General features: G+C 44.5%; 1 protein-coding gene and 1 long non-coding RNA gene across 58 annotated transcripts in view; one reads left to right on the forward strand and one right to left on the reverse strand.

Moving 5' to 3' along the window:
- The window catches only part of MYLK (myosin light chain kinase), a 299,269-nt gene extending 279,629 nt beyond the window's left edge, over positions 1-19,640 (forward strand). For 25 of the 51 annotated variants that reach the window (XM_084986980.1, XM_084986993.1, XM_084987010.1 and 22 more), the window contains 5 exons: positions 4,793-4,945; positions 7,400-7,523; positions 13,164-13,293; positions 14,738-14,869; positions 17,585-19,640. In XM_084986980.1, the coding sequence (XP_084843106.1) occupies positions 4,793-4,945; positions 7,400-7,523; positions 13,164-13,293; positions 14,738-14,869; positions 17,585-17,835 (790 nt within the window). In that variant the 3' untranslated portion in view covers positions 17,836-19,640. 51 annotated transcript variants of the gene reach the window in all.
- The window catches only part of LOC102157484 (uncharacterized), a 33,826-nt gene continuing 18,667 nt past the window's right edge, over positions 10,181-25,339 (reverse strand). For 3 of the 7 annotated variants that reach the window (XR_001300528.3, XR_002337871.2, XR_001300519.3), the window contains exons 2-4: positions 22,556-22,647; positions 19,936-20,185; positions 10,181-13,326 (exon numbers count right to left, since the gene is read on the reverse strand). This is a non-coding gene — a long non-coding RNA (uncharacterized LOC102157484). The remainder of the gene's footprint in view (positions 13,327-19,935; positions 20,186-22,555; positions 22,648-25,339) is intronic. The other 4 variants (XR_014824667.1, XR_014824666.1, XR_014824665.1 and 1 more) reach the window with 3 other exon arrangements.

The following is a 25,339-nucleotide window of genomic DNA, read 5'->3' on the forward strand; positions in this document are numbered from 1 at the left end:
CTGCACTCAGCAGCCAACTTCCCATCTCAGCCCATCTGTGAGCACGCACTGTGGTCCATAGAGCCAGGCCATCCCCATCTGGATTCTACCTTCTGGGGACAGCAGCCTAGTGAGCTGGGGAGAAGACCCAGTGCCCAAGCATCAGGCATCTACTCAGACTCCGGTTCGGATGCAGGGCTCTTCAGAGGGATCCAGGGAGCTCTACCTGGGCTGCCTGCTCACTCAGCTGCTGAGCCCAGACCTGCTCTCTGGTTCCAGCTCCTGTGACCTCCAGGTAGCCCACAGGCCCAGACACTACCTACAGGATTTGCTGTCCAGGGACTTGGGCTTTAGTTAACACGACTAACCCCTGGGTCTCTGTTTCCTAGGCCACTGCGCAAAATGATGCCCAGCCCTTCCTGTGGGACCTGCGCAGCCCTCTCCCCCACACCAGGGAATTGAGTATCTCAAGGCTAAAATAGGATAAAAGACTAACCCCTTTCTAAGCACTCAGTAGTTCTGCTGGCAGATGTGTGGTCCCGTTTGCTGGCCATTCATGCAGTAGGGTCATCTGCTGTTTGAAAAACACTATAGAGAAAGGGTAATCCGAGAGGCATTTCTGCCCTTCTGTCTCCTGATGGTCTGTCCTGCAAGCAGAACAGGCCTCTGTATCAGACTCCCTGGTAAAGTCTAGCTGCAGTAAGAGATTAAGAATTAAGAAATCAGAACAGGAGTTCCCGTTGTGGCTCAGTGGTTAACGAATCCGACTAGGAACTATGGGGTTGCGGGTTCGATCCCTGGCCTTGTTTAGTGGGTTAAGGATCCGGCGTTGCCGTGAGCTGTGGTGTAGGTCGCAGATGCAGCTCAGATCTGGCATTGCTGTGGCTCTGGCCTAGGCTGGCGGCTACAGCTTCGCTTGGACCCCTAGCCTGGGAACCTCCCATATGCTGCGGGAGCGGCCCAAGAAATGGCAAAAAGACAAAAAAAAAAAAAGAACATGAAGACTCTGTACATTTGTGAAAACAATGTCAAGTGAAAAAAAAGTAAAGCATCCAAGAACTTGCCTGCACCAATTACAATTTTATGAACAACAAACAAATTCATTGGTTATATTGAGAGGAATAAACTGTTCCCTATCCTCTTAGGTTCAGTATGTGGGGGGCCTACAAATCAAACTGACAAAAGGCAGATTAACAAAAAGAAAACAGATCTAATTATTTACACATTCACAAGAGTTCACAAAGGAATGTGATGTGAATTAGAATTTGGAGCTTATATACTATTTTAACAATGATAAATTGTATAGGAATAACTACACAAAGGACAAGGGGGTTGGAGCTTCTGGAGGAGGTAAATTGTGAGAAAGGTGACTAGGAAATGCATAGTAAATAGGGACTGTTAGCAAGGTCTGATAGGCAGGTGAGAGTCTTTCTGCTCTTCCCTGCAAGAGAAAAATGGAAAAATAAAACAAATGGAAATTTATGGCTCCTTAACAAAAAGAAGGGTATGTCCAGCTTTTATTTTTTAATTTTTTTTTTTTGTCTTTTCAGGGCTGCACACGCAGCATATGGAGGTTCCCAGGCTAGAGGTCAAATTGGAACTATAGCTGCCGGCCTACGCCAGAGCCACAGCAACGCCAGATCCGAGCCATGTCTGTGACCTACACCACAGCTCACAGCAACGCCGGATCCTTAACCCACTGAGCGAGGCCTGGGATTGAACCTGAGTCCTCATGAATACTAGACAGATTTGTTTCCTCGGAGCCGTGACAGGAACTCCATATGTTCTGCTTTTAAACAGAAAAAGTGAGCTGAAAGAGCTAATTGACTTCAGCTCAAGACAATCCTTATGCTTAAATTCATATTTTGGGGTGGTATACTCTGACCCCCTTAGTTAAAAACCATATAAGACTAGGAAAAGAGGTGCGTAGTTGTGTTTTTAATGCTAAAGTTATTAAGTATGTTGTTTGGGTTGAACAACCCAACCATACAGGATCCTTATGCAAATTATAGCCATAAAGAGAACGTCCACGAAAGAAAGTTTGGAGAAAAATTCTGCAAAATCCCACCACCAAGAAACTAAAATTTGAACATTCTCTTCATCATCATGTTCTGCATATTTTGCAAGTTTTGCTGGAGGAGCTCTGGCAGGCCAGGAACAGCCAAGGCCCAGTGGGGGTTGCGGCAGCAGAGGCAGGGCTGGGAGGGTGGGGGTGGGGCGGGGAGAGAGAAATAGGGGGTGGGGGCAGTGGGGGGTGTATTTCACATGAATCGGTTGCCAGGAAGGAGGAGTGCCAGAGGCCAGGGGCCAGGAGGCTCTCCCCACTGTGAACCTCACAGAGATTAAGCCCCGTCTTTGCAGGATTACAGTTCCTAATTAGGAAAGGAGGTTTATAGAAGGGGACTTTTCAGCATTCCACAGCAGGGTTGTTTGCTTCCGCTGCCCCATCCCCACCCCACCCCCTCACCCCTGCAATCTTTTGAAGCACTGCAGGACATTGCCCTGTTTCAAATGGAAAATGCAAAGACAGAAGAAAGCACAGAGCTGATAGGCGGGAGTCAGGCTGCTTCTTGATGGGTCTAGTTTAGGTCACCCAGGATCGCAGAGATGGAAAGCTGGGGATTCTAGCCCGATACCCTTGTGTATAAGGGGTGAAGCTGAGGCCCAGAAAGGAGAAAGGTGTAGCATAGAGAAGCACAGATAGGGGGCTGGTAAGGTCCCACCCTCCCCACCTCCCCTCATTGTGATGTGATCAAGATTGATGATCTCCCTGCCTTCTTGAAACATAAACTGGTGTCTTGCTTTAAGACATTTTAATGCCGTCTATAAAAATGCTCTTATTCAAGAGCACAAATATGTTGATTAGGAGGAGATAATTCAGACTGAAAAAGCTTCTCTCTCCCTTTATCTTTTTTTTTAAATGAAGATTTTCACCAGAGCGCCTCTCATGGCAAGCTTTTCTTGCACTATTTCAATGGGTTTTATTTTGCAAAACTTAGTTTTCAGGGAAGGCTGTATTTTGTAACCTGAGGCCTCTTGAATACCAAGAGAGCTCCCAAAAGGTTTGTGTTCTTGTTTATGATGATGGATTTGGGAAAAGGGATGTTTGCGAAGTCTGAACTTGGAAGGTTGATGGCACCAGGTCCCTAGATCCATCTCATGGGGCTCAGGTGGGGGCAGGGCAGGACCAGCTACATAATTTGTGGGGGCCCAGCGCAACATAAAAAGTTAGGGTGACTTGTGCCAATACTATGGAGAATTTTGAGATGATGGCAGCAGAGCATTAAACAAGAATAGGGCCCTTCTGAGGCCCATGAGCCCTGCCCTAGATCAGGGTGAGTGTGAGCTGGGTGGGTGGTGTGAAGATGGGGTGCCCAGAGGTGAGAGGCGAGACCAGTAAGCTAGAAGTCTGTTCTCTTTGGCTTTACCTTCCGAATTTTATTCAGCTTAAGCTACTGGTAAATTAGTCGTTCCTGAGATCAGAGATTGGCCAGGCAGTGGGGGTGAACTGTGTACAGAAAAAGTATAGAATAGCTCTGGTCACGGACGGAGCTCCTTACTGTCACCCAGGCCTCCTGCTGGTGCCGATCTCTGTGATTTATTTCATCTTCACAGAAATGATCATACAAAGTAGCAGTTAAGAAACAGGCTCACTGGCTGCGAATCGGTGGGCAGGTTACTTAACCCCATTTGGGCCTCAGTTTCCTTATCTGCTAAACAAAGTGATGATTTGCCTGCCTTAGAGGGTGGTGTTAAGGTTGAATAACTTGGGATTCCCTTGTGTGGTGCAGCAGTTTAAGGATCCAGCATCATCACTGCAGCGGCTCGGGTCACTGCGGAGGCGCAGGTTCAGTCCCTGGCCCGGTGCAGTGGGTTCGAGGAAGCGGTACTGCCCAGCAGCATAAGTCACAACCGCAGCTCGGATTCAGTCCCTGGCCTGGAACTTTGATGTGCCGTGGGTGCAGCCATAAAAAAAAAAAAAAAAAGTTGAATGAATTAACCTACTTTAGCTCTCTGCTGAGTGCGTGGCACATAGTAAATGTTTAATAGACATCTGCTGCTGCCGTGGCGGTGAGAAAGCAGGAGAAGGAGAACAGGGAGACGGGGCCTTGGTGAGCAGATTATCTTACAGAGGAGGAAGCTGATAGCGAGGGATCAGAGCAGTTGTCCAAGGTCACCTAGCGAACACACCTAATGAACACGCTGTGGTTCCCCTTAGGGAATTTCCTGGTTTGGCCTAAATGCCTTAGGAGCATTGAACTCCAATGTAGATGGATCACCAAACAACACTGCTGACTCGGGTCCCCTGTTGGTGGGCACACCCTTGCTGAGTAGGCTGTGGGACGGCCCTCTTCTTGGTGCTGAGGGTGGGAGGGTGCGGGACAGAGGGCTCAGTGGTGAGTGCTGTACCACGTGACTCGTCCATGGCAATCGGGAGCATGGGGCGGAAGGGGCTCCTTGGAGAAGGTTCTGTGGAGCAAAGTCCTAGCCTGGGTGTTGGGGAAGAACAGAAGACGGGGAGGAGGGCCGTGCTGTACTGTGTGGAACTGGAATCGGAAGAAAATTCCTTCTGCCTCAGCTTGACAGGCAGGTGGTGTCCACACCCTCAAACTACGGTAAGAAGAGAAGAGGCTGAGCCACCAAAGCCTGGGAGCCATGGCCTCTTCTCTGCCTGGGTGGGAGGAGAGGCAGGCACAGGGACGCTTGGGGTGCCCTTACCTCTGACCTCAGAGAGCGCTCCCTCGGGGGGACCACGCTCCCTACCCTCCCTGACAGCCTCCCCCACTCACTGCTCTCCTCTTGTATCCCCCAGGGTCAGTGGACTGTCCCCCTTTATGGGTGACAACGATAACGAGACCTTAGCCAACGTTACCTCAGCCACCTGGGACTTCGACGATGAGGCCTTCGATGAGATCTCCGACGACGCCAAGGATTTCATCAGCAATTTACTGAAGAAAGATATGAAGTAATGAGTTGAGATTTCAATCTTTTCGGCCTCCCACCTCCCTGCACTGGGGTCCAGAGGCAGGGATTTCCATTCTGCCATGGGCCCTTCGTCATCTGAGGAGCGGAGGGTGGGCACTACGAGTGGAATGTGAGGGCCGGAGAAGGGTCTCCCTTCGCCCCTACTCCCTGGTGCCAGACACTGTCCTGTCTATAGAAGCACAGAAACCTCACTTGAAAAGCAACACTTGACTGAGTGTTGAGGGAGAGGGGCAGCTCGTGTGTGAGGAAGGAGCCCCTTTTACCGTCCATGTACTGCTGGGGCCTGCAGCAGCCCTGCTGGAACCTCAGCTCCCGCTCCCGGGTGGTGGTGGCTCCTGCCCATCCGCTGGGACTCCTCTGCTTGATGCTTACTTCCTGTCTATAGTATGTAGGTGCTGCCTGCCTGAAGATGGCCAGGTCACGTCTACCCATGCAGGCGTTAGACTGTGATCCCAGACCACTGGGCCCAGCTTCGTCTCTGTCCCCCTTACAGTGCAGACTCTGAGGTTCCCCCTCCTCCACTTTCTGGGGCTGCCCGGAGCCGCCCAGGCGGTCAGTAGAAGACGGTATAAAACAGTTATAACAGCGGGAGGCAGACAGGTGCCTGAGGCTGTGAGGAAAGGTCAGGTGCAGGAGGCCCTTGATAAGTATTTCAGTGAGACAAAACTGGCGGCTGGGGCTGTACAGGAGACGAGAGCGGAGGAGGTGAGGTTGAGGTCTTGCGTGTGGCTAGACAGGGCTCACTGGTGAGGCGAACCAGCTTCATCACAGCAGGAAGGTGAGGGGGGCTCTGTGCGTGCAGCGAGAGCTGGTCCACCCCAGGAGAAGGGAGCAGTGGAGGTGTCAGGTGGTGACAACTGGCTACTGGGCTCCTCACCAGCCAGATGAGGCAGGGCCAGGCTCCAGGTGCCCCAAGGAATCATATTTGGCAATGGGAACAGCTATAAGCTTTTTCCCGGAATGTGGTGGTGAAACGGGCGGTGTGCCAGAGGGTGAGAGTGGCGGGCGGGAGGCTCTGCATTCACCAGGCAACTTTGTGACCTGTCTGCCTGGCTCACAGATGCCTCTGAGGTTGTCGGTCATCCTGTCCCTGTGGGAAAAATCCTCTTTGGGACAGGAGAGCGCAGTTGCTAAAGAGCCGACTGGGAGGCCCTCTGAACTGGTTCTTTCTGGTTTTCTGGTTATGTACCTAGCTTTCATCCCTTTTTAGCAGCTCGGGGCCAAGTTCCTCCAGAGCAGACATTCCACACTTTTTGACAGTGAGGTATTTTAGCATTTTCCAGTCCAACTCTTTGTATCAGAGGTGGGCATGACCCAAGGAGGATCTGCATGTTGGGGTAGGGGACTATATTCCCCCCAGGGAGATGTACCTCCTTCCTCCTGATTCTGGTCCCACAATGGCTTTTGTCAACCAGGCTTCACTCACGGAAGACTTGGTCAGTGAGGTATTGTGTACATATCCCGTTTCTTGCCTGACCTTGAACTTATTCAGTAATGAGCTGTGTTGGCCCCTCTGAGCTCATAAAATGGACTCACCAAAGAATTGATTTCTAATAGATCAAGATACTAGATTCCCATAAACTCTTAAATTCAACATCTCTTCAACCAGAAATCTCCATTTGTCAGCACTTTTAAAAATGTTTTTTTTTGTTATAAAATGTGTAATACATGTCAAGTGTCGGAATTGAATATAAGAAGATGAAAATATTCCATATCCCTTTATCTAAACATCACTACATTTTGCTATATTTAGCGAATTTACTCATCTTTCTACATGTGTTAGCACTTGGTCCTTTGGGCTTTATTAATCCTATTACAATTAAGGTAAGAGCCCTGAAATATTTCTAGATTCCCAGAGCTTTCAGAAGATTAAATGAGTTTCAGTGCGGTTAAGGTAGTCATAATTTATAGGTGTATGTAGGACAACCTTCTGCGTTTTAACAGGAAAATCCTGATACTTAACCACGCCGTGAGACTTGAAAGTTTAGAGATTCTTGAAGATTTGGGCCTAAGATTTCACCTGCCCCTCCATCAGGGTGGTAGAAGGCTCAGGTCTCCATAGTCCCCAGCCTCCATGTGACCAGCAGAATGATCCAGCCTGGAATATGGTATCAGCCATTCCCAGATATGTCTGCCCTCTAGCATTTACTTGCCTTCCTTTAGACCCCGGGGGCAGGTCATGAGCCTGCAGTTGCTCACACGGGTTTAGGCCATCTTAACACTAACTTTTATGGGTCTAGTCAGTGCAACCCGGATCAAGAGGAGAAAAAGGCCAGGAGCGCAATGATTCTCATCATGGTGGGTGGACTGGAAACGGAGAGCCCAGGCCTCTGCCCTGTGTAGCTAGGGACAGGCGGCCTCCCATTTCTGATCTGACCAGCAGTCTCTGAGGTCTCCTTCTGCTCAGAAATCCTCTGATCTCTGCCTCCATCAGAAACCGCTTGGACTGCACCCAGTGCCTCCAGCACCCATGGCTAATGAAAGATACCAAGAACATGGAGGCCAAGAAGCTCTCCAAGGACCGGATGAAAAAGTACATGGCAAGGAGGAAATGGCAGGTAATGAGGGGTCACTTTGGCCTGGAATGTTGCCCCTAATGACAAGCCACCTTTATTCCCACCTTGCCCTGGCCTCACTCCAAAAGTGTTTAAGTTGGTTTCTGAAATCGTCTGAGACCAAGATGGCCATTTCATGTCCTTGTGCCTAAGGATGAGCTGTGTCACCTTTAGGACTATTTGGCAGCCCTGGAGAATGCAGTCTCCTTATAGGTAGTGTGATGGCCTTACACTTCTTTACAGTGAAGGAGGGCACATGATCTGCAAAGAGAGACATGGTGTCTGCCCTCTAGGGAGGCTGTATGTTACTAGCCACATGTCCTTAGGTAAGTTACCTAACCTTGCTGTGCCTTTGTTTTCTCATCTGTAAAATGGGTTTAATGGTGGTACCAAATTGCAGCACTGTTGAGAGAATTATATGAGATGATTTTCATCTGGCTGTTAGCATATTGTCCCACACATAGAAGCATTAAAAAATGAGGCACAGCAGAAACGAATCTGACTAGGAACCATGAGGTTGCAGGTTCGATTCTCGGCCTTGCTCAGTGGTTAAGGATCTGTCGTTGCCGTGAGCTGTGGTGTAGTTTGCAGATGCACTTGGTTCCCGTGTTGCTGTGGCTGTGGTGTAAGCCAGCAGTTGTAGCTCTGATTTGACCCTTAGCCTGGGAACCTCCATATGCCACAAGCATGGCCCTAAAAAGCAAAAAAAAAAAAAAATTAGATCAGTAGCCAATATGTATGGAGAGCTGGCCATGAGTCGGGGAACATTCAAAGCACTTTCTACTCATCTCTTAATCCTGGGAGGCAAGATTATTATCCCCACTTCTCAGACAAACAAGGCATTGAAAGGTTAGGAAAGTCACCCAGGATCACATGGTTAGTAAGTGGAGAAGCCAGGATTCAAACCCAGAGCCTGGCTCCAAAGTACACAGTCTTAATAATGACACAGGTTAACAACACAAATTGCCTCTGATTGTTAGAAGGCGGAGAAAATTATCATCCAAAACCACAGAGAACTTATCTATTTTATTTTTATTATCACTGCTAGAATTATAAAATTCCTGGGCTACTGGGGGGTACATGGTTTCTATACTCAAGGAATGTATAGTGTAACAGGGACCTGAAGCAAATAGACATAAAAGGACATAACACACACGCCAAGAAATATAAACTGTCAGTATAGCTCCCCATACCCATATATGTGAGTGTGGACGGAGAATGGAGCCAGTCCCACCAGAGCTGGATGTGGCTGTGAGGAAAGGCTGCCAAGGGCAGGAGTTTGAAGTTGGCCATGGAACATGAGTAGAACACAGAGAGGAGGAGACAACAGCACAGACGGAGGGAAAAGCTCAGAGGTGGGAACTGGACCTCACCCTGGTCATGCCGGCCTGGCAGGCACAGTTTTTTAGCTGGGCATTCAGAGGGCCAGGGCATTGAGGGCCTTTGTGGCAGAGACAAAGGAGATCACTCTGTTAGGGGCAATTGGGACACTGGTGATTTGCCACCCAGGATAACTAAACCACAGTTCACTGAAAAGCCCAAGTTCACACAAAGGTAGAGAGGAGCAGAGCTGAGTAAGGCGCTTCGGGTATGTGGGTCTGAGGGACCGTCCCCTGCACAACTCAGCAGACTGCCCCACAGCGGGAGGGAGTCAGTTCTTGGTAGGTCCCGTATGAAGGTTTCGATGGACCTCCTGGCCTCCCTCGATTAAGTACCTGATGAATTGTGCTGCTTACCTTTCCCTCTGGTGCCATTAGGATCCAGTGAAATCAGAGTAGCAAACATTCTTTCAAAAAAATGAAACAAAAAGGGAGCCGTAACATCAAAGGTTGGCTCTATTAATGATCCCATGGCCAGTAGATCTCAAAGGAATAGCAGTATTTCTGGAGTGGATAGGGTGCCTGGTGTGGGGATGCATCAGTTCTCAGAGCACCAGGTCTCATTGCTTGCCTGAGGCCACGGGTTAAGGGGCAGCCCTATCACTTCAGGCTTCTGGGAGCATCCACACATCTGCTGCCAGGAAGGGTCTAAACCCAGAGGATGGGCTCAGAAAGGATATAAGGAAATGAGAGAGGGAGTAAATGGAATTTTTCAGTCAGATGGGCCAGGGAACCATAATTTGTGATAATATTTTAATCACATAGATCTCTTTCTTGTTGCTTACAATGTTATTAGCCACACAGTTTTCTGGGAATGTGAGGGGGGGAAAAAGGGGTAGAATTCAGAGAAGGAACCTTCATTTCCTAATATAAATAACAGCATTGGGAAATGATTTTTCCACAGAAACAGTGGTTAGGTTTCACAAAATTACAGGAAAGTAGTCCACAAAATCCCACTCGACACATAACATCCCTGAAGCGTAGTTTCACTGGAAATAGTTCAGCTGCATCTGACCACCTTGGGTTACATTTCTTCCTTAGAAATGTCATTTTAGACTCCACATACCAGGACCTTAGCACACCTGGGTCCCTCTTAGGGCAGCCGAGGTTCTGTGTAGTGGGGCGGAGTGGAGGGGAAGAGTGGGGTACACTGTGGTGAAGAAGAGAGCCAGGGCTGGAGCAGGTGGTCCAGAACCCTCTATGGCTGCATGAGAAAAGGTTACCTGTTAACATTCTGGTTTGGTTTCCTCTTTTCTTTTCTTTTTTTTTTTTTTTTTTGGCTTTTTGGCTTTTTGGCTTTTCTAGGGCCACTCCCGCAGCACATGCAGGTTCCCAGGCTAGGGGTCCAATCGGAGCTATAGCTGCCAGTCTATGCTAGAGCCACAGCAAGGCAGGATCTGAGCCGCATTTGCAACCTACACCACAGCTCAGGGCAATGCCGGATCCTTAACCCACTGAGTAAGGCCAGGGATTGAACCCGCAACCTCATGGTTTCTAGTCGGATTCATTAACCACTGAGCTACAACGGGAACTCCCTGCTGTGATTTTCATAAAAGGTGAACGAAGTAACATGGGAACAAATCCTTAAGAGTGAGGCAATGTGTAGATGACTACTCATATTATTGATCTTGGAATGAAGGTATTCTGAAAGAGGGTATTCTGATTTTCATGTATATCAAAGTAATTTTTTAAAGACATGGTGGTGAACAGTGGCACTGAGAGAGCTTCTGCGTGCAAAACAGGGAGCAAGAGACTAGAAATTGAAGGCCTGTGGGTAGCTATCTTTATTTTCTGAGAACCGCAAAGACTTCAGCAGTGTGGACCAAAGAGTCTTGGGGAAAGAAAGCTTTTGACTCAGTATAGCACAAAGTATTCTTGGCCATCACGTTTAGAAAACATGCATTCTCAGGGGAAACTGCAGTCTTGGGCTCTTGGTGTGCATATAGGCCCATGAAGGCTGGCTGGCTCGAGAATGATCACCCTGCCCAGGTTTTCCAGGATCTGTCTCAGCTTTACCCCTAAAAGACCCTCATCCTGGGAATTCCCTCATTCCTGGGCGAACCGAGCTGGTTAGTCACCCTCGCCAGCTCTCCCAAGGGAGAGTCCGTGTCGTGTCAGGGAAGCCGTCACAGACCCTGCCTGCCTGGAACAAGGAACCCAGCCTTGGCAACTGCCCTCAAATAAGAAAAAGGCTTCCTGAAAACAAGAATGGAAGTTACCAATAACTGAACTTTCTTTTTTGATGTTTTAAAAATTTCCAAAAGTCTTGATGAGTAAAGCAGCAACTAATTTTCCATTCAAAGGCATGAAACTGGAAGGCTAGAACATAGATAGATTTCTTTTTCCAGTTCTGACAAATAACTTCCTTGCTAATTTTTTTTCTTAAGTTTCCAAAGATTGACTTCTGATGTCAGTTATTTTTAAGATGTTCCTTACTAAGCGCTTACATTTCTCCTTGTTTTAGAAATTATACGTTCTATTGCTCCATCTGATGGAAGACTTCCCCTCACATGCGGTCTGTTTGTTAATGTGTGTTTGCTACCTCCTCTGAAATATTCTAACACTTTGACTTGCCTTGTTCTGGTAGTTTCATTAGTCATTTTGTTAACAGAAGAGGAAAGGCTTCATTATTCCACTCCATACAAATGAAGGCAGTTCAGCTCAGTCACAATCCGGGTGTTTGGATTAGGGAGTGCACGGGCTCCAGGGGTGTTCCCTGCTACACATGCTCATGTCTGAATCGCAGTCTTTCTGCAGAAGACCAGACCTGCAGGAAGATTCCAATCTTCTGGTCCAACATGAGGCCCAGAGAAGGCAACTGACTTGCACAAAGTCACAGAGTCATCAGTGTTTAGAGAACTAACCGGTTCCTGGGAGGACAGGGGCTCCGCCGGCACGGATAGGTCCAGGGTGAGGGCCAGCCGTTTGCCTGTGTACAGGCTGTTTCCTTTCTCTGTAGCAGCCAGTCTGTGGCAACATCTGCCCGCTGGATGCACAGCATCTAGATGCCTGACACAGTGCTTTGGGTGCGGGACTGGAAAGTGTTGGTTACGCCTTCATTTTTCAGTCATCCCACTGACCTTAGAAAAGGGGTGAGAATCTTTACTTGAAGGTGAGAAACACAGACACAATTGTGTGTTGCTGGGGATTTCTTGACCTAAATCCTGTGCTTGGTAGAATTTTCACAACACAAAATCTTTCGTCTCAAGTCCTTGCATTTTCTTCAGTAGAAATTCTGTCCTCTCCCAAGGCATCTTGACTCAGAAAAGCAAATTGCTGCCCTTTTCATTTCCTGGGGTGCTTCTTTTTGATGCCTGGGTGTACATCAGGGAAAAACACCCTTCCAGAACTTCACTGTAGACTTGTGCTGAGGCCAGCCAGAGTGTTTCTCAAAATCTTTTTATCTTTTTTAGGGCCGCACCCACAGCATATGGAGGTTCCCAGGCTAGGGGTCCAATCGGAGCTGTAGCTGCCGGCCTATGCCACAGTCACAGCAACACCAGATCTGAGCCGCATCTGCGACCTACATACGCCACAGCTCCCGGCAACGCCGGATCCTTAACCCCCTGAGCGAGGCTAGGGATCGAACTGGCATCCTCATGGATACTAGTCAGGTTTGTTACTGCTGAGCCACAACAGGAACTCTCTCGAAATCTCTTAAGTATCTGAGTCATAAACGGAACTAAATGAGGCTTTGGAGATCATCTTGCCCACCCCCTTCCTCATACAGAGAAGGAAACTGAAGCCCAGAGAGGTTAAGCAACTTGACCGTGGTCAATAGTATGTCTTTTTTTTTTTTTTTTTTTCTCTTTGCAAGAGGACCTGTGGGATCCATAGTAACTATTCTCTTGGCCAATTAAAATTCTATCACTAGCATTGTTTTACGAGAAACCGCCCCACTGGGTCCCGTCAGCAATAAGTCTTTGGAGCTGTCTCAGCCTGCAGTTGCTTTATATAAACTATCCCTTTTATGGGAGTTGAAGCACAGTATGAAAAGGGTTTTTGTCTCATGTTGACCTTGTTTAGTCACATTAACGCACACATCGGTTCCAGGCCCCATTCCATTCTCCGAACATCTTCTGACACACTGATAGTGCTGAGCAGAGCAAGGTTGGGCTCACTCTGCTGGCAGAGCCCCGGCACTCGGGAGGCCCTCGTTTCAGGGACAGCTGCTTCTCCTGGGCTGGGCTCTTCTCTCCGAGCCCCGCTGCCCAGCTGGAACCAGGGACACTGCCTGAGTCCAACGCCAGTATCTATTTTCCAGAAAACGGGCAATGCTGTGAGAGCCATTGGAAGACTTTCCTCTATGGCAATGATCTCAGGGCTCAGTGGCAGGAAATCCTCAACAGGGTCACCAACCAGCCCGCTGAATGCAGAAAAATTAGAATCTGAAGGTAAGGAGCTCCAGGAAGATTTTCGGCAGCCAGCTGATGAGAAAGGAAGGGTTGGGGGATGAAAGGGCATTTAGAGGGTTTTTGGGGGGAGGGTTGATTTTGTTTGTTTTTTTTTTTAATAATACCACCTACAAGGAAAAATTCAGAACTACTTTTATGTTTCTCTGACAGTAACTGCTAAGTCTAGTAATTACTGTTTAATTGTTTCATCTTAGTTTTAACTATTTTCAGAAGGAAAGTTATTTGTCTAATAGAACTAGATGATCTCTGCTAACCCAGTTCCTATATTATACGTTAAGAATTAGCAAAGATTATTAAAATCTTTTTTCTCATTACAAAAGCAACATTTTTATAATGATAGACAAACATAAAATAAAAATGACATATAGTAGTGTACTTTTTTAAAAAAAATTTTAAACTTTGTGTTTTTCTTGTAAACAAACATCATATAGCTATATTTGTTTGGTATTCTTCATAATGCTGAAGCATGTCATTTGAACCAGGTAGACTGGGGTCGGCAGGGCCCCTCTTAGATATCAGAAGTGCTAGTTACTTGCCCACATCTTTGGAGATGCTGCTCCATCCATTTCCCCAGTGAAAGCCTCGGCCTCTTTCTGCTTCACCCGCATGCAGAGTCTGGCCTTTCTCATCTCGAGGTGCCTCATCTTGCCAGAGACACCCCTACACCTCCCGCTGCCTGGTGCTTCTGGTCTCCAATGGTGAGAAGCTGAGTCTAGATCCCTTTTGTGTACAAGACAGGGTAACTGGCAAGGCTGCTTTCTGAGTTTCTCTGTTGTAGCTGGGGACAGTGTCCGCTGTACATGGGCCTGCTCCCTCCTCACCACCCCTGCCACTCCCCAGATGACCCAGAAATAGCCTGAAGGGGATGGAGAGGGTCAGGAGCCCTTCCAAGTTATGGCTTTTTCCTGGACCAATCCCAAACCCTGGTGCACAGCCGCACAATGTGAAGGCGGTATCCCTGTGGAGAACAGTACTACTGGCAAATGAAGATGCCTCTAGGACCTGGCTCTTCCCTTCTAAGGAGCAGATGAAGGGCCTGCTACTGCCAGAGGAGGGCAGAGGGGGTACGAGGATCAGGTGGGCTGATGTGGTTCTGTCTTTCTTAGATACCCTCAACTGAGTCCTGAACCAGCATGAAATGCAGCCAAATATCCTTTTTAAAGATTGTTTCCTTTTTCAATGTGTCAGCATAAAGGAGGGGGGAGTCCAAACATTTCCCCAGTTTGGTCACAGTTCTCTCTTCTGCCAAAGTCATTTGGCAGCAGGCCAGCCTGTCCCCAGGAGAAAGGTGTGCATATGATTCAGCCCTCTAAGCTTTATTATTTGCTAAATTATAGCAACTTTTTAAAGCTGGTCTTTAAACCAGGGAAGGGGCGAGAGCAAGGAATGAAGAAATGACCACGTTCTGTACCCTGTCTTCTAGAAGATGTCTCCCAAGCTTTCCTTGAGGCCGTCGCTGAGGAAAAGCCCCATGTAAAACCCTATTTTTCTAAGACCATTCGTGATTTAGAAGTTGTGGAGGGAAGCGCTGCTAGATTTGACTGCAAGATTGAAGGTAAGTTGTAGCTGTTCTTCTCTTTACTACAAAAGGGGTATGATTGGCTGGTGGGCCCCTACCGTGTGCCCTCAGCAAGATGTCCGTTCTGGAACAGCCAGGCTGTGACTGTGAGGGAAACTGGGTCAGGAGGAGGTCACCCACTGCCCCACCACCACCCGCTGAAGATTAGTGCCATTCAGTGACTCACTGAGGGCATGTCTGATATTTCACCTACTTACATTGGCCACTAGACCCAAGTTAAAAGTGCTTTATCATGGATCTATTTGGATATAGGAGGTGCTGAATGAAATGAGCTTTGAGAGCTTCTGGGAAGCATGTGAAGCGCCCACAAGAGGCTCTCAAAGGTTAGCACAAAGAGCATAGGATGCAGAGACTCTGCCACTTTGTCTGTGGGCTGTATGACCTTGAGCAGTGACCTAACTCTTCAGGCCCTCATCTGTAAGGTGGTATCTACTGGGGACTCTGTGAGATGACTTATGTGAAAAGGGGGAACTTCTCAAGTCTTTTAAAGATGTCATGGAGTCAAGAGAAAAGTCGTGCAATTGCTAAGAGCAGAGAGCACCTACAGTGTGACTTCAAACTGAGAGAAGTTGGGATCCAGGCACCTGTGCCATCATCCCCATGCTTCTCTGCCTGACAGAAATAACGCAGCCATAGTGAGTTGTTAGAGCTTAAGGGACCCTAAGGGGTCTTAGCATAGCACCTGAGAAGTTAGCGGTGGTGGTGACACACTGCATTCAGTTTCCACAGACTGCAACATTCTAGAAAGACCAAAGGCAAGATAAGACAGGCCTCTTGGCTTCAAGTCTGTGACTGTCGTGTGCCAACCAGAGTGGAGGGCTGTCTCCCATTTTGCTGGGACCATCTGCCCCATGGCAGCAGACCACAGCACAGGACAGCAGTCACAACAACCACACCTCCCACTTTGTAAGATTCTCCAGCATTATGACTGGATAAATGTCTTTTGGGTAAAGTAACCCTAAGGTAGGAATTTTTCTCCTGTATCACTAGATTATCAAGATGCCTTGTAAATGCCTCATCTACCATAATTTTTCTTTTTTTTTGCATTCAAATTTTTTAAAAAGTGGATTGCTACCTTTGCTAGCGTGGATGTGGTCTGGTTAGGGGTTCTGCTGAGAGTTCTGGGCCACCACTTGTAGCTATCACCATCACTATTGTCTTTGGGTCTTCTTAGGTTCTTTACATTTTCCTTTAGTTTTTAGAAAATATTATAATAATTATCATCTTTGGCTTACTTTTCTCTGTGGTATTATTTTCTTGGTATTTGTGTTACTTCAACTGGACTGCTCAGAAAGTAAAGCATATAGATGCTGTTTAGATAAGAAACAGAATTCTACTTTAAAAGAATGTTAGAATCCTTAAGTTTTGGGGTTTTTTTTGTCTTTTGTTTCTGTTTGTTTGCTTGTTTGCTTTTAGGCCATGCCCATGGCAAGTGGAAGGTCTCAATCTAGGGACTGAACTGTACCACAGCAGCGACCCAAGCTGTTGCACTGACAATGCCAGATCCTTCTCCCACTGTGCCACAAGAGAACTCCAGAATTCTTAAGTTCTTATGTGCAATTTTTACTCTGGTTTGGGCTACAATTTTGTCCGATAAAACTACTCCAAAATTTAAAAGCAGTTATGGAGTTCCCTGGTGGTCTAATGGGTTCAATCCCTGGCTGTAGGCACAGCCAAAAACAAAACCAAGCTTTTTATACCAAGTCAGTTAGAATTATTATGTGTTTTTTTTAATTATAAAAAAAATTATATAAAAAAATCAGACACAACTTAGAATAGATTTACAAGGAGATCCTGCTGAATAGCATTGAGAACTTTGTCTAGATACTCATGTTGAAACAGAAGAAAGGGTGGGGGAAAAAATGTAATTGTAATGTATACATGTAAGGATAACCTGACCCCCTTGCTGTACAGTGGGAAAATAAAAAAAAATTATTAAAAAAAAAGAATTATTATGTGTTTTTAAAGGCATAAAACATATTTTTAATGCTGAACTTTGCAATAGCATGACTAATGCATAAAATGAGGCTCATCAATGCAGTCAGTTTCCAGTTGTCTACAGGGAGATGATCTGTCTTTGGATCAGACTAGGACAAGTATTGCTTTTGTTTTCTTAGTATTTTCAGTTCCTCTAATTTGTGCTTTTTTAGGTCTGTTATCACCTTTGAATTAGAATTTATATACCATAAAATTCACCCATTTTAAGTACACAATTATTTTTAGAAATTTACAGGATTGTGCAGTCATTACCACAATCCAAATTTAAAACATCTCCATCACCCCTAAAAGAGCCCTTGTGCCCATTTTTTAATTTAAATTTAAGTTCAACTTTTATACAGGATAAAAAATTTTCTTTGAATCCAAAAGGTATTTAGCTTTGGGCATGTGGTTAGGGTTGGGATGGTGCTCCAGATAGTAATCTGTATCTGTGTTACCGTGGGAGGTGGAACAAGACCTGCACAGATGGGAAATGGGATGCCTGTATAGTACCTTATGTAGTGTTTCAGATGTCAGAACTTACAATACACGCCCACATTCAAATGTAAATATCACAATAGGTGCCAAAAGCCAATATCATGATTTTTTTCCTTTACGCCCTTAATCAATAGACATGGCTCATGAGTTTGCATGAACTGATAAGAAATCTTAAATAACAGTTTCTGCAACTTGTGTTCCTTCCCTGTGATGCAGGATACCCAGACCCTGAGGTTGTCTGGTTCAAAGATGACCAGTCAATCAGGGAGTCCCGCCACTTCCAGATAGACTACGATGAGGATGGGAACTGCTCTTTAATCATTAGCGATGTCTGCGGTGATGATGATGCCAAGTACACCTGCAAGGCTGTCAACAGTCTTGGAGAAGCCACCTGCACAGCAGAGCTCATTGTGGAAACCATGGAGGAAGGAGAAGGGGAAGGGGAAGAAGAAGAGGAGGAAGAGTGAACCAAAGCCAAAGAGAAGCAGTTTCTAAGTCAGATTACAAAGACTATTTCTCTAAAGCTCAAAAAGAAAAAGAAAAAAAATCCAAGGTAGTAAAAGCACCTAGTGTGATAGATTATTTAGTTAGGTCATTGGGGGGTTGACTCTTCAGCAACAGTGGTTGATACCCAGCAGCGTTACTGATGGGCATTAATTTGAATTAGCTGGCCTCTTAAGATACTAGTCTAGCTAGATTTCATTTGGGGAAATCACCAGTAACTTGCCTGACCAGTTGATACTAGAGAAAAAGTAACCAAAAGGAAGATATATCTGGGCAAAGTCAAATTCCCCAACTGAAGGCACTCGTGAAAAATAAGGCCCTGTGGTCTCAGCTCTGCCCAGAGAGTCCCTAGAGGTGGGGGTCTCTCCCAGCTCCCGCTCCAGAGACCAGGGTCTTCTCCAGCCCTGCAGCCCTTCACTCTGCAGGCGGTCGAGCCATTTTCCCTTACAAGGCACATTTTATTCCAGAGTATCCTGCAGACATTCAAACTTTTCACTTCCTTGCCCTGTTCTACCTATGAGTTTTCTGGATCTGAACTTGCCATGAGTTTAAGGACTAGGGACATTACACTTCTCAGAGTCCGAAGACACGTCCCCTGCTCCTGGATGACTGGCTTCCTTAGGCAAATACAATCTCCTTTCTTCCCAAATTAGTAGGGAATCTAAACTTAGCCCCTCTCTTAAGATGTCTAGTAGCTTCAGACATTTTGATAAGAACCTATGACAAAGAAATTCCTTGCTAATGTGCTTTTTTCCTGAAACCAGGATTCATATTTGTGCTGTTTTAGAATATCAGCTCTGCATGTGTGGTAGAGATTTTTGTGTTTGAATGTATGAAAAACCGTTTGCTGAAAAGTTAGTCTTTATTTATTGGCCACTATGAGAGATTTCAACTGAAGAGCTGTAGAAGTCCACATCCTTTGGAATCTCCTTCAGGATAGTCTGGGTTTAATATACCTTCATTCTGAACATACTCCAGACAACCTGACCCACCTTATGGGTTCCACGAGGTTTTTCTCCTTGAACGTACATCAATCATGCCTTGCCCCCAACCCTAAAATATATTCTTAGACCCGATAAATGCACTCAGACTTGCATCTTTAGGAATTTTTAACTTTCACTACATTGGCACTTAAAATTTCCTTTATGAAACTTTTTGAAGGTCATAAACAAAGACCATAAACTGATATGCCTAATACATTTCCTCTGCGTGTGTGTGTGTGTATAACATTCCAAATACTTTTTTCTTTTCCACTGTTTGTAAAGTACAACAGTTTACTATTTCAAGGGACTTTTTAATAGTTCCTTAAGAACCAATTTTAAATGACTTCAGTGCAATTCTACACAGTATCAACATTAGAATTTTGGTGTTACTTAAGTCTTATGTTACTTTCCATTCTATTTTTACCTGCTTTTTGCTGCTAGTTTCAAACTGCCAGTATTTTTCCTTTTGCTTTTTAAACAGTTACAATATTTTTCATAATAGCCACAGTATTTGCCACAGTTAAATATAATAAAGTGTTTTAAATTTGATTTAGAGCAGTCAAAGCTTTTCCTCACCACTTTCAATTGTGTTTAGACTATAATCTTTTTGTGCGTGTTATGTTGTATATGTGCGCGCATGTGTGGTGTGTATGTTTGTTTACAGGTTTTGATGCCTTCTTGAAATTGTTAATGTTCTCCTAGTTTATTATGCCATCAGAATGGTAAATGAGAACACTACAACTGTAGTTAGCTCACAATTTTTAAATAAAAGATACCACAGTGCATGCCGTTTGTTCAGTCTTTGCAGCCTTCTCTTCCTTTCCACACTACCAGCTGCAGACAACCCGCCTTGATCTCAGAAACTAAAAACAAATGCTCTGATGCATAATGGCTTATATGGTTGTGTTTTACTCTGAGACAGGATTACTTAGGCAGGTCTCATTTATGCTAGGTAGCCTAATTTTCACCTTGACTTCAAAATTTCTCTCACGTATCATAGTATCTATAGCATCCTTATAATGCTAAAACCTGACACTTTCAGCATGTGACAAAATCTTCATCATCATTAATATCACTTACCAGCATTTGGTTGGCATTTGTAACTGCCAATTTGTTATTGGCAGCCGAGCACTATCTTTCCACGTCTTGATGTGGAAGCCTTGGTTCTCAGGAGACCATCGCTCCTGCTTCATAGGAAGTCTGTTATCAGATATTAAACGGAGGGGGCCCCGTGTCTTGAGTGTTCAAACTATATTGTAGATATTCTAGAAAGAATCAAGACGTACTATTAAATGCTGGACCAGACGAACCTATGATTCCACAGCATAGTCTGGGAAGAAAAAAAAAAAAACTGTCAATATTTTTAACAATAAATTGTTTCATTTTTTAAAGGCAACCACAATCCCCAAATGCTCCTAATGAGGAAATAATTATTTTTAGAGAAAAGGACTTTTTAGTCCTTGCTAGTGAAAAATGTATCTTATACTCTGGAACATAACAATCACATCTTCTTCCATTTTGTTTTCATCTCAAATATAGAAAAAAATACATTATTCCTTACATTGCAGAGATTCACATTACATGAATTTCCATGCTGACTGTTGTCAGCTCTGACTTTATTTATATGAAGTCTCCTTTTCATTAAAATGTTTGAACTGAACTTTCCACATCTTACCTGCTTTTAATACATCTGTGCTAAGGAGTATCAAGGAGGTGCAGGATACCTGATTTCTAAAGAAACTCAACTGTCCATTTTTTTCAAGACAACACAAGTAATACAACTTTCTTCACCCCTCTGGGAACCCCTCTGTATTTCAAAAGGGAGGCTGATGTCTATGGCAATCATTGCTGAGACTCGGCTCCCACACACACAATTAGGACTACATTCCTGGCTCCCTGGCCAGGTGGGACTGTGTGACTAGCCCTGGTCAGTGCAGTGTAAGCAGAAGTTCACCGCCTCTGGTCCAGAGAATTTAAGCACTGGTACAGGACTCTCCGTAATGACTGGTAACATGTCAGATGGTGGCTGCTTTAGCCACCTGGATCCCCAGCCAATCCCAAACAGTTACATATCACAAGCAAGAAATAAATCTTTGTTTTTATAAATCACCAAGATTTTAGCATTCTTTGTAGCTACAACATAGCCTAGACTAGTCTGTCAGAGGGTCATCACCATATTCTCAATCAGTTCTGACCAATACAGTAACCACAAGTCACTAGTGGCTGTTTATTTACTTATTTATTGCTTTTTAGGGCTGCACCTTAGGCATGTGGAGGTTCCCCAGGCCAGGGGTCCAATCGGAGCTACAGCTGCCAGCCACAGCCACAGCAACAGAGGATCCGAGCTGCATCTTCGACCTATACCACAGTTCATGGCAACACTGGATCCTTAACCCACTGAGCGAGGGCAGGGATTGAACCTGCAACCTCATGGTTCCTAATCAAATTCGTTAACCACTGAGCCACGACGGGAACTCTAGCACTGTTCTTAATAGACTAGGAAGAAAAGAGAAATGCCAAATTTTATCTTAACTGTGCATGTCCCTTTTCAAATTACTATGAAACTAAAACAAAAGTTTGTGTGTGAAATCAGTCTGGAGAGTATGGTCTAGAGTTTCATCAATTGTACTGGATAATACAAACTCAATTATTTATTGTTTTTTATTATTTATGCTCCTATATTTTTTTCACTTTTTAAGATATTTTAAAAGTACCAGTTCTATGCTTCTTACCTAAATAGATCTACAATTCACAAGCAATTACCAGACTACTTATGATATGATGCAACTAGCCAAGTTTCTCTGGGGTTTTTGGAAACTGGATAGGGGTGCATGCAACAAGGACGAATGAGATAGAAGCAGAAAAGGAGCTAGACAGGGTGGCTGGAGCAAGGTTTCCTTGACAGTAACCCAAAAGGAAGGGGGAGGGGCCATCCTGACAGCTACCATCATTGTAACCCATGTAGCTTTATCATAACTCGCTTCCCATTAGAACTGGAAATACCTATGAGATCTACAGCACCTGGAGACACCAGGCAATTTCTGATGGCTGGTTGTTTAAATTTTTAGCTTATAGGCCTTGATGGTATTCCAAATGCCTGTACATTGCAAAGAGGGTTTCAGGTCAGAGACCACAGCCCCAGCAGTGACCACAGGGAAGTCCATGATAAATCTTCCTAAGTCATTATTTGACTCTCTGGGACTAGATTTCTTCCAATTGGTGATAACCAAGGAAGAAGAATGTTACAAATTAACCTAAGTCAATGTTACAAATTAACCTAAGTCAAATTAACCTTCTTCAGGGCAGACATCAGTAGCTTCCAATAGTTAAGAACAGGTTAAGCTACAGGGCTTCTCCACAATCTTGCTCCAGATGGTATGCTACAATGAAGAGTAGGTCAAATTCAACAAACATTTATTAGCGAACAACATTTATCATACAATCTATTCTGTAAGCTCCATGAACTCCCAGATCTGTCTCTCCAGAAAGCACCTTACCTGCACTGAAGGCAAATGCTGCAGGTTACTAAGGGTAGGATCTAGCTAACTTGGTTAATCAGCCAAGTTAGAGTCAGTTCCAGCTGTACTTTTCACTGGAGCTGTGTAGCTCAGGCCTCAGTTTTCTCATTTATAAAATTAGAGTAATGATAGTTCCCCCCTCATAGATTGTTATAAAAATGAAAAGAGCTCATGCATACTACCTTATCTTTATGGTGAACCCTATTCTTCTGGCACCTGGAGATGCTGAGACGTGTCAGAAACATCCTCTACCCTCAAGGAGCTGATTATACTTCTGTAGCAACAAACAAGTGGAAACGTTATAAACTCAGTGAAAGATGGAAAGAATTATTTAAATTCTACCTGCCTCCCAGAAAAGGATCTTTGAAAGTGAAAGTGTCCAAACAATTGTACAAAAAACAATTGCTGTGAGTTTCAGAGATGCTACAACCTCCCTCTTGGTCTCAGGAAAACTTTTAACTTCCAGTTGCTAAATACTCTCTTCTTCATAATCAAAGAAGAAAAGCTCATCTGACCTTTTATTTTCCATCAAGAGGAAATTTCTCAAAGTTAGCTTGACCTTAAACCTACACTTAACATTTAATCCCCCAAAGTTCTCTAATTTTTATTTATAAAAGTTAATTCGCATTGATTTGTGTCTGACTGCATATTAACCACAAAACAAACAGGGTTCTGCTAGGCAGTCCCAGGAAAAGGCTGGGTAGGTAACTTTTAAAAATTGTCTAAGAAGCTCAAAATTGTCTAAGAAGCTCCTATTTTCTACAAATCCCAGGAGACTAAGTGTTTAGAAAATGGGAAGCTACTATAGTAAAGACCAAATATGAACTCCTGAAGACAAGTAGTAACTCTGCTCTCTTAAGAACCTCCATTAAACTGAGCATAAAGGAATAATTTTTTTTTTAAAGCTGTAAACCCCTCAAAGACAATATGGGAGAACAGAGACGAAAGATCAGAATTTTGGAAGATAGAAAGCAAACAGATGAGTGGGTGACTTACTTAAAGCACAGAAGCTGAAAGCTCCCTTCCTACAGAGAAGAAAGCCAGTAAGAAGGAAAGTCAATTATGACTTGAAGAAGCCCTTAAAGGTCAGAGGCTGGAGGTACAATGTACCTATGAAAGGGAGCTTTGAAAGGAATGTAAGGTATCAACTCACTCAGGTCAAAAGTCCAGACAGGAGATCAATGCAGAAGTAGGATAGGATACCTAGGAGTTAGGACAGATGAGGATCCAGAGTCCAGGAAGTCAGAACAGACACACTAACAGTACCCATGGTCAAAGTACAGAAAAGAGTCTGACCCTAGAAAGACATTTGTTTGCTCAAGGTTGTTTTTTGTTTGTTTTTGCTTTTTAGGGCCACATCTGTAGCATATGGAAGTTCCCAGGTTATGGGTCAAATCAGAGCTGTGGCTACCAGCCTACACCATAGCCACAGCAACCCAGGATCCAAGCCACATCTGCAACCTACACTATGGTTCACGGCAACACTGGATCCTTAATCCACTGACTGAGCCCAGGGATCAAACCCACATCCTCACAGGCACTGTATCAAATTCTTAACCTGCTGAGCCACCACAAGGGAAACTCCCTAGTCTCTATTCTGTTCCCTGATCTACATGCCTATTTTTATGCCAAACTCTAGTACTGAGTATGAAAGCAGGGAGCATAATGCCTCTAGTTTGGTTCTTCTAAAATTGCTTTGGCTATTCCAGGCCTTTTGTGATTCCATACAAATTTTAGGATTGCTCGTTCTATTTCTGTGAAAATGCCACTGGAATTTTGCTAGGGATTGCAATGAATCTGTAGATTGCTTTGGGTGGTATAGACATATTAACAATATTAATTCTTGCAATCCATGAGCAAGGAATATCTTTCCATTTATCTGTGTCTTCTTCAATTTCTTTCCTTAATACCTCACAGTTTTAAGATACAGATTCTTTTACCTCCTTGGTTAAATTTATTCCTAGGTATTCTTTTTGATGCAGTTATAAACAGGATTGTTTTCTTAATCTCTCTTTGTGATAGTTTGTTACAAGTGTAGAGAAACAATACAGATTTTTATGTAACATTACTGAAGTCATTTATCCTAATAGTTTTCTGATGGAGTCTTTAGGAGTTTTGATACATAATATCATGTCATCTCTAACAGTGACATTTTTACTTCTTCCTTCCCAATTTGGATGCCTTTTTCTTGCCTAATTACTCTGGGAAGGACTTCCAGTACTATGTTGAAAAAAGTGAAGAGAGTGGGCATCTTTGTCTTGTTCCTAATCTTATGGGAAAAGCTTTCAGCTTTTCATAATTAAGTATGATGTTAGCTGTGGGCCTGTCATGTATGGACTTCATTATGTTGAAGTATGTTCCCTCTATTCCTGCCTTATTGAGAGTTATCCTAAATGACTGCCGAATTTTGTCAGCTGCTTTTTCTTCATCTACTGAGATGATCTTATGATTTTTATCCTTCATTTGGTTAATCTTGTCTATCAGCATTGACTGATGCACAGATGTTGAACCAGCCTTGGATTCCCGGGAAAAAATCCCACTTGATCACAGTGTATTATCCTTTGAATGTACTGTTGAATTTGATTTGCTAATATTTGTTGAAGATTTTGACATTTATGTCCATCAGGGACATTGGCCTATCATTTTCTTCTCCTGTGGCTTGTCTAGTTTGTTATCAGGTTGTAAAATGGTTTGGAAGAGTTCCCTCCTTTTCTGTTTTTGGAAGAGTTTGAGAAGGATTTGTATTAATTATTCTTTGAATGTGAGGCAGAATTCAGCAGTGAAGCAATCTGGTCCTGGACCTCTGTTGGTTGGGAAGTTTTCGAATGTTCATTCAATCTCCTTACTAGTAATCTGTCTGTTCAGATTTTCTATTTCTTTATAAGTCAGTCATTGTAAATTCTATGATTCTAGAAATCTATCCATTTCTTCTAGGTTGTCCAGTTTAACTGTTGGTATATAATTGT

Source organism: Sus scrofa, chromosome 13 (genome assembly GCF_054392235.1).
Source record: "Sus scrofa isolate SSC_HxYL_T2T_F1_AM1 chromosome 13, Sscrofa_HxYL_maternal_Yorkshire_Landrace_v2.0, whole genome shotgun sequence".
Taxonomy (NCBI): Eukaryota; Metazoa; Chordata; class Mammalia; order Artiodactyla; family Suidae; genus Sus; species Sus scrofa.